This window comes from Felis catus, chromosome B1 (assembly GCF_018350175.1).
Source record: "Felis catus isolate Fca126 chromosome B1, F.catus_Fca126_mat1.0, whole genome shotgun sequence".
Taxonomy (NCBI): domain Eukaryota; kingdom Metazoa; phylum Chordata; class Mammalia; order Carnivora; family Felidae; genus Felis; species Felis catus.
The window spans coordinates 32,226,342-32,239,380 of NC_058371.1; the positions used below are offsets into that span (position 1 = coordinate 32,226,342).

General features: G+C 41.8%; 1 protein-coding gene across 2 annotated transcripts in view; it reads left to right on the forward strand.

Moving 5' to 3' along the window:
- EBF2 (EBF transcription factor 2) overlaps positions 1–4,736 on the forward strand; it is a 198,703-nt gene extending 193,967 nt beyond the window's left edge. For both annotated transcript variants that reach the window (XM_023252459.2, XM_023252458.2), the window contains one exon: positions 1,861–4,736. In XM_023252459.2, the coding sequence (XP_023108227.1) occupies positions 1,861–1,892 (32 nt within the window). In that variant the 3' untranslated portion in view covers positions 1,893–4,736. The remainder of the gene's footprint in view (positions 1–1,860) is intronic.
- The last annotated feature ends 8,303 nt before the right edge of the window (positions 4,737–13,039 follow it).

The window sequence follows — 13,039 nt, forward strand, 5'->3', positions numbered from 1 at the left end:
TCCTGGAAAACGCCAAAGGCAGAAAGAAATTGAACAAAGTGCGGTTAAGCACGCTCCCCTCGCGACAGTGAGCATGCTTACTTTTTCTCCACTTAACGTCTGCTTTCTGTCTTGTTGGCGATGGTTTCTATAAGCAAAAAGTCAGGGTCACCATGTAGCGGAGATCCAGCCCACCCGGTGCCCGAGGTGAGAGTAGGAAGAAGGAAAATATGTGAGATCTGTTGTTCTTCCTGCAGGCAGTGGATCTTCTTCTTTGAGCGGCTCTGCCCTAAGCAGCTTGGGTAACTCCCCGAGGACCCAGAAAAAGGAAGGGGCTGATGAGTTTTAAGTGTAATGGACAAGTTAAAGTTGAAAACGTGAGCCAGAATCCCACTGCCAGAGAGTTATACGTGTAGTGTTCACTCTCCCAGCTTCTACCTCATTTATCAGGCATTTGCAGTGATGAGTATAGATTGTCGAGATAATATTATGCACTATGTGCCTGATTCATTTTCCAGCTCCCTCCAGGAAAAGAAATAAAATAAAATAAAAAACCTCCTACACTCTGGGATAATTACCAGGGTTGCTATGTCTCCAAATCATCAGGGAGTGTCCAGAATTGAACTGCCTTTATTGAAAAGTTACATCGATTCAATATATAGTAATACAGGCAAAAATAATTAAGGCTTTGCTAGCTGTGTAAGACCTTAATCCAGATCTCACAAACATTCAATAAAGGCTGTATGGGCAGGGAAATAGGCGGCTGACAATTTTGCCCGAGCAGACTAGCTGGCACGGAGAGAAGGGGCAGAGGGAGGGGTGGGGGAGGAAGAGGAGGGGAGGAGGGAAGAGGGGTGGTGTTGGGGGAAGCAGGAAGAATCTCGGCCATTTGCTTAGAAGCTTGGTCAGCACCACTCAGCAAAATGCTTCTATGTATCCGGTGAGCTCTAGATGAGACAGAGACAATAAAACTCAAAGCATCAAGTTCTAGATAGGGTTTTCAGGTTTGATGCAAGGAAGCTGCTCTGCTGATTCCCAAGAATGGGTTCATCACCCGAAAGCCAAGGTCAGAGGGTGCATTTTGCCGTGTGACTTTTCCACATTGTGCCGAGGCTGCATTGTTTCCCATATCAAGGGGAAGCCTTGAACCCGATGCCCCCAACAGGTATTGTGTGTGTCCTCCTCACTAGATGGAGGAGACCTTAAGCACCACACTTGGCTAGGGGCTGAGGAGTGGAGATCGGGTGACTCCCAGATTAGGAACACAATTAAGTCTTCTATTCCAGGGGATTGGCATTCGTTAGTGAACGAGCATCGCGTATCAGCAGTAAGCACCAAAGGAAGATGAGCTAGTTAGAAAAAAACAAGAAAAAAACTCATCACATTTCAGCTAGAATGGATAGAAACCTAGGATGGATAGAAAGCCCTACTGGTCATAAACGACACCCGGTGAGTGACGCTATAGGCTCAGCACCTGGAGCTTTCTTTCCTGTTCCAACTGATTTGAGACCATACAGTCTTCTATGTAGTCTGATGCTACAAAATGAATATAACGCAAGGATGTGAGTAGTTTACATGTTTACCTCTGTTCTGTCAAGAATACAACCCGTTGATACACAACAAGACCAAACATAGCTCCTGGCCTCCCAACAAAACTTCAACAAGCCTTGTGTATATGTCAGTGATTCCGTAAGGCTTCGGTGCCTCTGACCGGGCTGTCTGCTAGACCAGACCTGGAGAAAATGGTTTCCCGTATCAGTGCACCGTCTCCCCGGATTGTACCAGACTCTGTCAGTCCCAGCCCCCCGCCCCTCACTCCGGGTTATAGACACGAGTTTCAACATCTCTGAGTCTCATTTCTGTGCCACTCTTTCCTTGCAGCCATGACTGGACTTGTCGTGCCCCCGATGTAAAGAAGAGGAACTGCTTTCTTATAGCACAAAACTACTTACTCTGATGGACCGATACTGAAGAAAGCACTATGAGCTCTCTGGGGAGAGTTGTGCCCCAGAACGAACATGACGGACAGATTTGGGTGTGCAAGGAGCCGCATCTCATCTGGCCTCCCGCTTCCTGGATAGCTCTCATGGTGGCTACACAAACTGACCCTCTTGGGGACAAGGACAAAAGATGTCATTGACGTAGTCAGTGCTAAGAGCAGAAATGCAATTCTTTGTTATGAACATTATGAGAACCACCTTCCTATGTTTGTAAAATATTTAAGAAAAAAAATTGGCAAACAATTCATGCTTAATATTTTGGATACTATTTGTTTTTCTTTGTAGGAAAAAAAAAGTTGAAAGTTTCTATTTTCTATGAAGCCTTTCAGATACCAATTTAGTTTATGCAGAAAAAAAAAAAAATTGAACACAACAGGGTACCAGCATGGAAGACATTCTTAAACGAAACCTGAACTGAATGAAATGTTGTATGTGTGTTTGCTTATAGTTTAATCTCTTTAAAAAACAAAACAAAACAAAAACAAAAAAAAAAAACAAAAAAGGGAAAAATTTTAAAATGTTTTACAATTATTTAAATAAATAAACGTGTAACTTATTGTAAGTAGAGGTAGAAATTAAGACCTTTTTGGAAGAGAGAGGAATTTCTCTTCCTGATGTAAAATGAAAATGATGCAAACAAGTAGTAACGAGTTTAAAAGGTGTGTGATTATTCCTGCAGTTACTTACTAGACTTTTATCCCCCCTCCTGCATCCCCTCCCCCACTTTTCCCATCATTTTATTGACCCATGGGCAAGAACCTTCCACAGATTCCTACAGAAGAGCCCAAGGCAGAAGCAAAGATTCAGTCCATGCGCGTACACAAATACTCAAAGTCATCCACTCATTCCCAGCTCCGTCCACTTTCTAAATAGTCTACATGTCCCTTTTGGTATTCACTCTTTGTGAATGTTTGAAAAATTTATATTGGCTTTCAACACTCTCCTCCAAGCAGCGCGGAAAATTCCCATGGTTTAGTGTGTCCCAGGCTTTGCGTCCCGGAGCAAGACGTGTCTCGCCTTAAAGAGGAGCCAAAGCCATGTGACTTTCCCAAGTGGCCCCTTTGGAATTCTCCCTTGATAGAGCCACATGCCCCCTCCTTGTTGGTTACCTGGCTGAGCACAGAGGTTATGAGCTCCACGGAACTTCAGAGACAGGGTTTAAGGAAGATGATCCTGTTTCTTGGACTCGTAAGCACTAGTCTTAGAATGTCCGTGTCCTTTCTTCTCTCTGCAGCTTTCCCCTTTCATGGCATTCAACTTTCTTGAAAAAATCTGTATCTAACTTGACACAGTTTCCAGACAAGAATGGGATGGTTGTGTGGAAGAAGAATGTTAAAAGCCCTAAATCCCTCTCCTAATGTTCAAAAAGATGGACACCCAGATTCTTAGCAGGGTCAGAGACTAAGGGCCTCTGTGCTGAAACAGCACTGGTACCCAGGTCTGCAACGGACTCTTCCTAGTTCTGGGACTAGCTCTTAGGGAAACTTTGCAGGAGTGGCTAACAGTGGCTGAGTCCTGAAAGTCTGTGTGATCCTGAAGATGTATCTAGACTCGTTTGGATTTCCGGTAAGGACGTCATTTTTTCTAGGCCAGGGTTCTCCTTGTTGCCTCATTGGTACCACGGTACAGTCTGTATACAGATTTCGGTCTGGGGTTCTAACATCAGAAATTGTTGCAGCTCTCATGGAAACACATCTTCAGTGCATCTGAGCCAATTTTAGGTGACTTCACAAATCCCACCTCCCTTCTGTTTGCCCCATTGATACCTGCCCACAGCTGTCCAGCCCCCAACGGTCTTACCTGCCTTCAATCCATTCTGGCATTAATAGGACCCAAATATTATTTCTATGCACATGAGAATCCAAGATTCTAGAAACCTGGCATGCTTATAATTACTGCTGACAGTCCTTCATAGTCAGGGCTTACAGCACCAAAACATAGGGAACGCACCAGAGAAAGTTCCCTGTGAAAATTCTGATCGAAGAGGAAGAGTGTGTGGAATACAAACACCACCATCCAAAAGTGAAGGCAGAACAAAACTAAGCGTGTTTAGACCTGGATTCGAGCCAATCCAACATAAGGAAATGTTTTTTTAAGTAGCATTGCTTTTAGAATCTGTGAATTTTGCTCTTGCATGAAGATGAGTGGAGTACTGTCTTCAAAATGATTGTAGAATTTGTTGATAGCTTGACACCGAAAAATGTGTGTAACTAAATACCAGACATCCTTGACCATTCAGCTAGAACCTTGGCAGCGACAGATCTATTTAATTGTACAAATGTGTGTACGGATTATTTTTAGTGTACTAATAAATTAAAAACAAAGCTACTCTCTCCTCTTCAGTCTTGCTGTTGAGTCATTCCGGTCCCAGGTTACTTTTGTGCCACTTGGAATACGAGTATTTCTATAGGTAACTACAAATTCTATCCTATCTTTGTAAGAGGAGCTGTGTAAGATTTTCCATGTAAAGGGACAATTTACTTCATTATTTATCTGATTTTTTTTTGTTATAGCATCATATTTTTTCCAGTTTTTCTTTGCACATTTCAATATGCATGGTTTAAAAACCATTATCTTCTCTACCTTTTGTACAGTAAGGTCTCATTTTCAAACTGTATAGTTTCCTTTTATCGTTTTGCTTTGTCAGTTATATACAGTATAAAGTTGCTATGCACAGAGCTTTTTGTAAAGACAGCTTTTTTGTTTACTGTTTTTAATGGTCTTACTTATTAAAGAATATCTTGTTTGTAAAATGAATACGTCTACTTCAGTTTTAAACTTTAAATTATCCTAACAAAAAATAAAATTTTTGTACTGTAAAAATGATTGGAACTTTGCCTTTTTTTTCCCCCTGAAGTGCAAAAAAAAAATAGTTTGGGATTTGTTCTTATGTTTGGGGATTTTCTCATAACTATTAGTCCCTGAGCTCTGGTTGAGGAAATCTTACTACAGCTTTTGCTTACATGGAAAGCGTTCTGAGGTTCTCACTTGCAGGAGAGAATATGTATGACTTTAGGTCATTTTTCTGTACGCATTTATTTATGTATCCATCTGGTCAAATTCCTTCATAAAAACTCAGAAGGATCCTACTTCCTGGGTTGGACTTTGGCTGTATGGAATTCTTGAGGTAGGTGGGTGGTCTACTTAAGTTTGAAACTGCATGTTGAACAAATGTTATAACTGACCCATCAGACACTGGGTCAAGATTTCGAGGCTGGGCACAAAGGCTTGAGGCCAGTCTTAAGTCATAGGAAGAGAGCAAGGTGCATGCCCCTGGAAGGAAATAATCCACAGAGAATAGCTCATACAGGAATGTAGAAGGGCTGCAGGAACTCGGAGAAGACAGCAATCACAGAGGGTTGGAGTGGTCAGAGAAGGTTCTATGGGGGGAGGCAGGGCTGAAAGGGCCTTCAAAGAATGGTAGGAATTTTGTGGCAGAGGTTGATAGTGAATGCTGCAGATGGAAGGCCGTCACAAACAGAGACATGTAAAGGGAAATTCACAAAGCACATTTCGGTGAATGTGCTCCTCAATGTCATTTTCAAGCAGACTGTTCACAAGCATACTCATGATTGGATTATCTCCTTTCTGTCTACAAGGGTATAGTTTCTTGAAACCACGTAAACCGCGTTCCTTGCATGCGTGGATGAGATGGTATCTCTAAGCACTAATCTGAGAAAGTCACCTCAGTTTTGATTTTCTCTGTGAAGACTATCTCTCTGCCTTGACCGTGCTTGCCCTTGATCTTCTCACAGGGAAGATCTTACTCTTTGCAGCCTGGTGTCTTGTCGTCCTTCAGGCCTAAGATCAAGTATCCTGTGCTCATAGAGGCCTTGGCCGACCTCTGATCATGCAGGTTTCTCACTTACTCTCTTTAACTGAACTCTGCTTGTGTCCTTGTCATGATTTGGATTCATTTGTTGTCTACTTTAGACTGAAGGCTCATAAGAACAGGGGCCATCTCTCTCTCAACACTTTATGTGGAGCACTGAGCTCAGTGCCTGAGGTGCCCAACAAATACTTGTTAAATTAGTGAACGAACACGCTGAATTTTGATCCCCAGAGGCAGCTCTGCCTTTCCATGTGGGAGAGGTAGCTGATCTGTCACAAATGGTAGGAAATAGCATCGCTTTGAGAGCCCACTCCTTAGGGACGATCTTGTCAGTCAATTAATCAAAAAAAAAAAAAAAGATGAAGTGTGTCTATGATGTAAAGTGGCTGGTTGCTTAATAAATATAGAAATCTCAAAATGGAAAGAAAGCAAGAGAGAAGAGACCTCTCTGGCTGGTAGCCTCTTGGATCAGTTGCTTGACCCCTTGGCCCTGGAACTTATCCCATGTGGATTTTCATGATGTAATTCCAGAACCAGAATCGGGAACTTTTAGGGAAATGTGCATTCCATTTCTGTTCCAGATATGACACTTGTCGATCCCACTCTTGAATCGCAAAGAGCTTTTAGGGCATTCACCAAACTGCAAGTTCAGAGTGGCTGTGGGGCAGTGAATGTGAGACTTTATGAATGAAGTGGAAGCGAGGTCCTAAAGGATCTTGGAGACCATGCCAGAGAGTTTGGATTTCATTCCCAGGACTGTGCAGCAGGTCACGGAAAACTCTTACAGGAACTTGAGTCAAGGAGTGACCCGATACGCTTTAAACTATAGAAAAATGACAGTAACTACAGTGTGGATTATGGATTGGAGCAAGTGGTTACTGGAGGCAAGGAGTCCAAGCAGGCGAGGGATGAAAGATGGCTCATATGCACCTGTGTGCTGTATTGGTGCCTACAGCAGGTGTCCATACTGACTGATCAGTACCTATGCCATGCCCGCTGATAAGTGTTTTTAAATGACTCCTGCAAATTAGGAGGAAGTCGCAATAATCCTGGTAAGAGTGACATACCTGACCTAAGGATTGCCAATAGAGATGGAAAGTAGAGGAAAGATTTGAGAGTGAGCCTTGCAGTTTGACAGGACCTACAGACTGATTAGATGTGGGAATGAGGGAGAAGAGGGGGCTGGTATTAAGTCCCAGTCTGCTGGTTAGACAATTGGATTCTGTGATAACGTTAACCGAAATAGGGAATAAAGAGGAACAGATTGCGGGGAATGCAAAGATATCATGATTTTAAATTGGGGCACAACTGCCCCAGTTCCTTTTTTCTTTCCTGGTTAGCTGAAGACTGTTTGCCAGCAGTTGATTTAAGGACTCAGGAGAATTATTTGGTTCATGCATATTTAAAAAAATGGTTGCTCTATTTCTATTTGAATGGCTGTTCAGTTGGGTATAAAATTTCTGGGGTTACACTGCATATTTCTGAGAACGTCATACAAGGGTGTGTTTTAAAGCTAGCTCCCAGTATTGAATGTTGCTATGGGGATGTCTGCAGTCATGCCTTCTCTTTTCATTCCTCTCTTTAATTTCCCTTATATAAGCAAGGAAATCCCATAATTGGTTAAGTCCAGACACTTCTGACCGTGAGAAGGGGCACACACAGTAAATAATTATGCCTGGAAAACAGATGCAAACAGGCAGTTGGTCTCACTCTTGATATTTTTATCTGCCTGCCTAAAAGTGCCTTTCTCTGTATGTGAAGTCCAGTGATTTGTCTTAGTGTTGATAGCTATGTGTAATTTTTCCCCCCTTGGGATACGGCATTCCCTTTCAAGGTGTAGCTTCCAGGCTTCTTTCATTTTTGGAAACTTTCCTTTAATTGTAACATAAAATACATTCCTTGTTCCCTCATTTCAGTCTGTCTTGCTAGAGACTCCAGCTATTGATAAGCTGGATCTCTAGTGTCCATCATTCATATCTATCATGGTCTCTCTAGCCACCCTTGACTCTTAGTGTACCTGTATATTGCCATTCATATGCTTGTCTTCTTCTCTACTCCCTCAAATGTGGCCTTAATTTTTCAGATGCTTCTATTTTTTCCTTCACTTTTTCATCAGCTGTACCAGCTTATACCCCATTGCTTTCTATTGTGTTGCTTGTTTCCACTGAGCTATTGTATCTCTGCTTTGAGCTATTGTTTCATAGAGAAATTATTTTATTATTATTATGGCAATGAGCTTGATCAGAATTACCATCAGGTTTGTGAAAACTTTTCTTTTTTTTTCTGGTGAGTGTTGTCATCACCTACCTTTTTTTTTTTTATTTTCTCTCCTGGTGTATGCATTTAAATCATGTTTTGATACCTTCTTCATAATACTCATTTAAAAAAAAAAAAAACTTAATGTTTATTTTTGAGAGAGAGAGACAGAGCATGAGCAGGAGAGGGGCAGGGAGAGAGGGAGACACAGAATCCGGAGCAGGCTCCAGGCTCTGAGCTGTCAGCACAGAGTGCGATGTGGGGCTCAGACTCACAAACCTCGAGATCATGACCTGAGCCGAAGTCGGATGCTTAACCAACTGAGCCACACAGGTGCCCAATAATACTCATCTTTAAAGTGAGTTTTTTCTGTATCAGCTAGTTGCCAGAAGTTTGAAAGGGAAGGGTCTAGGACCATGTACAGGCTAGCAGGAATTCTTATTTCAGAGGGATGTGGGGTGTGGGTGTGTGTGTGTGTGTGTGTGTGTACAAGAGAAGAGAGCGAGAAAGAGAGAGATGCTTGTTTTAGCTTTTACTTCCTCTTGGGCAAGGTAAAACAGCACTTGTGCTATTTCTCACAGTGGCTGCTACTCTTCCTCACTGACTACTTCATACGTCCATGGCTTCCTTGCGTCCTTCCCACATCAGTCTTACCTAGTGTGCTTTATGCCTCTGCCAAATGGGGTCCAGAGGTGTGTCTGCCATCAGACTATATGTTACTTCCAGTCGTTTCAACAGAAGACCATTGGTTTGGACCTTAGGATCATCGCACCTCATCCTGCCAGCTTTGTCTGTAGCAGCTGAAGCATCTTTTCTCAGTCTCTACACATTCCTGTTTGACTCTCAATGCCATTGCCATGCCTTCCTCACAAATCGTGATTGGGGGTCACCGATTTTCCTAATTTCATCCAAGATGAAATTCATGCCTCTCTTTCGCATTTCCCTATTTTCTATTGAGTGATTCTGAGTGGGAATTGATGGGAAAGGTCTTATGATAGTGTGTTAATCTGATGGCTTCGTATTCTCCAAACCATAGTAATTCAAGAAAAAGGGATTGCTGCGTAGTGCTACGAACCCCTCCATTCTCCCTTTGACCTTGTAGATTCCCCTTGCTAACCAGCTCCTGTGGCCCAGGCCGATGGCTACATCTTCACCTTCTCCCCTGGATGATTTCAAATAGTCAAATACAAATAATAAGATACAAGTAATTCCCAAAACTACTACTGGAATTTGTTTCAATGAAAAAATATACAAAAAGGGACCCATGGCCTGAATGTTGGAAATATATTGAAATGGCACATCAGTGCTTTTGGTTATTTCCCTATAGCTGATCCCACTTGGAACAGTAAAATTCTATTTTCCATAGATTATATAATTATATGCACAGAACATGGTATGATAAAATGGAAATGGCTAGAATGCAGAGATCTGGATTCAAATTCTATCATCCTTAGCTATGCAATCTTTATTAAATCACTGCATTAAATCGTTATCTCCTCAAATGCAAACCAAAAACAACTATATGTATGTATGTATACACATGTATTCACATGTATATCATATGTATACGTATACATATATATGGTTGTCCTTGGTTTGCACTTGAGGAGACAAGACTCAATGCAGTGATTTACGCAAGATTACATCAATAAAAATATACATGGCTAAGGAGTATATATACATATACATATACATATACATATATACACATATATACATATGTATGTATGTATCATTGTTATGGTTAAATAGCAACACCTATATACGTTAAAGAACATAAGCTCCGTGAGTGTTGAATTTTTGTTTTTGGTCTTCACTGCTCTGTTCCCAACACCTAGAATAGTACTGGGCACAGTGTAGGCATGCAACAAAAAATTAACAATTAAATGAATATGTGAAATGCCTGCCTTCCGTAGAGACTCAGTAAATTTGACAATAGCTCCAGCAGGGTTTTTGAGGCCCCCAGGCTCGCTCTCCCACTTGCCAGCGTGTGAGTACTGAAACCCTGTAGTCTCTGGTTTATCATCTTTGAAAGAACAGAACTACTACAACTGCTCCTGCCTTGGGGTCAGTTAATATCTCCTTCTTATGGTCCCAGGTCCCAGGTGCCTCTCAAATAGGTGCTCAGAAGGGAAGGAGTCAGAGCACAAGGCTCAGTCCGGTCTGTTCGGTGGATTGAAGAGTGAACAGCACTGGGACCATTATTTGGCCATGATGCCCTTTGAACCGATAGCAAAAGTCAAGGAGGGATAATCGACCCCAGGCCAGGAAAGAGTTCTCTAGCGCTCTGCATACCTGGGAGTGGTCCACTCAAGAGAAGCCACAGTCCCAGTTCTTTGTAAGTGATAATAAGACGGTGTCCTTAACACCATCTGTGTTTTCTTCCTTTAAAAACTAAGAAGAATTTTTTTTTTTTATCATAGACCAGAACATCTGGTGCATCATGAACAAAACTTCTGAGGACAAAGCAAGCATTGTTTTTAATTCCAGATTTTTGCAAGTTCCAAGAGTTTGAACCCATGAAAAATTGCTTGTAAGACAGAAATGAGACCAAAATGACTTGTAATATCAAATCCAAATATTTGCCATTTCGGAACTGAGCAAAAGCAGAATAGTTGCATAGAACTCTAAGTGCCTCAAAGATTGTGACTTAATAATTGTGAAATATTATGGTCATTAAATATTAATAGCACTAACTGGTAACAACAACGATAATCACCAATACAGCGAAAATGCTCAACTTCCGGTCTGCGTCCTATGGAGGAACAGAAAGAGTGTGAGCGCAGGAAATTCACAGACCTGAGTTCAAGTCCCACCTCCAGCCTTCACTTACAACTGTGTAACTGTCAGAAAGTTACCTTTAGGAGCCGTCATTTTCCCATCTGTAAAACTGGTGACAAGAAGACCTCTGTGCCAAGATTCTTTTCCTGCCAAGACTGTCGTGAGGTTGAAAGAAAATAAAGAACGTGAAAGGGGCCGACACAGTTACGTGTTCAACACTATACATTTTTTTCTTTCTTTCTCCTCAGCCTTAGGTAAAAATTAACATGTGTTGATCTGGAAAACCACCCATCAGCTCTTTTCTTACAACTCCTCCCTGCCAGCTTGGAAAAGAGGCTTATTAATTAGTCCGTGTTTGTGAAACTCTTGGAAGATGAAAAGCATTGGGTGTGGAACAACACCATTTACATCACAATACATGAGTTGGCTGCTCCTTCAACTGGATCTGCTTACAATGTAAGGGAGTCCTAATAGATGTGCTCCAGTCTTTCAAAAATCAGTGTGGGAGTCTTTGGAAAAGCCGTGGGTCTGCAGGCTGCACTCCAGCCTGTGCTGAGCAGTAGGCAGGCAATTCGGGACAGGCAATATTATAGATAATCCTCTAATAGCCAGGGCAATGGGAAACCAATAAAAGGAGGTCAAAAGTTGATCTGATTGAAATCTACAAATCACCCGTAAGTCCCCTTCAGTGACAACTTTTACCAACAAGAAGGATAGCTGGCCCATTTTGGCTTCACATTTTCTCCTTGCCCTTGTAGATCTTGGAATATAGAAAAAGATCAATTCTAAATGGATAAAAGCAGTATTCCTCAAGCCGGGGTTCATACGTCCCTGGGGGAGGAGCGTGATGTTCTATGGGAGGACTTGGGGCTTGTGGGTCTCACACTGGTCTCTATATTTCGTTCCCCTCTGCTTCTGGTCACATAGAAAGATCGCGGTGTTCCATGTTGTTTCAGCAAAACAACACCATCCATCACTGTAAATGCATGTTGTGAATATCCAATTTATTGATTTTGTGATTTTGATGGCCTTTGTGAATTATTTTTATTTAAAACAAGCATATATGAAAGCATAAGTATTCGATCTTAAAGTTTAGTTCTGTGCAAATTTTACAATTTTAGTATACGTAACTTAAGAAACACTGTAGCCTCTTAAAGATTTTTTTCCGAAACACATTACTCAAATTTGAGAAGCCTATGGCGATGAGAAAGAGGAGGAAAAGGTCTGGTATTCTACAGATTGGGTCATCATTCCTTGAATTATCAAGACTTGGCTGAATGTTAATTCCTGTGTTCTGTAATTCAGCATCAATAAAAGAAATCTCCATGTATTATTCCAGTATTTCATTTTTGCCTCTGAATTATGTTCATATCCACAAATCTCAGCCAAGGACCTATTGAATAATTGTCCCCACATGTAACATTTTCCTGGTCATGTTTTCCTTGCCTTGGTTCTATGAAATATAGAAATGTGTTTCTAATTATTAGCAAAACCACCTGGTAACTGCACTGTATCATCTCAATAATATGACTCATTTATACAGTGTGGCAGAACCCAGAGTCATCTTTGACACCATCCGAGAAAAATTAGTTACCAAAATGACCTCACGTAGCACAGGCTCACCTATAACCAAGGTGATCATCCTTTGTAGGGCACGTATCAGGACTTGGGATTTGACAAGCAGAGATGTATCTGAAACGGGTTGTCGTGGAAAATCCAGGACGTACCGAGTTCTACGGTACAAGCCATGAAAATCACCTACCACGTGATGCTGCAGTGTAGCTTCAGTGCCGGTGAAAGCTTCACTTTCTTATTTTTGAAAACCGAAAGCCACAGGTTCTTGTCTTCACCGTCCTTGTGTATGTGTGGGCGGAGACCCAAGAATCTATCACTTCCCTGGGTTCACTAAGGTGGGCAAGAGGTGAGAACAGAAATCAAACCAGCTCTTCTGGGAAACGTACCCTGACTTTGCAAGGAAACCAGAAAGAAATCTCTTCCTGTATAATAAGCCTTGTAAAAATTGGTCCTTTCTTCAGGCTTAGCAGGGTTGGCATAGCGATGGTAGAGAAGGCGGTGTGCCCAGAGGCTTGGGGAAATGCTCACGCCTCAGGCTGAACTTCTCTTCTACGTTGAATCATATTTTACCGGCCAAAGGATCCAAGTTTGTAAGCAGATGCGAATTTGCATAGCA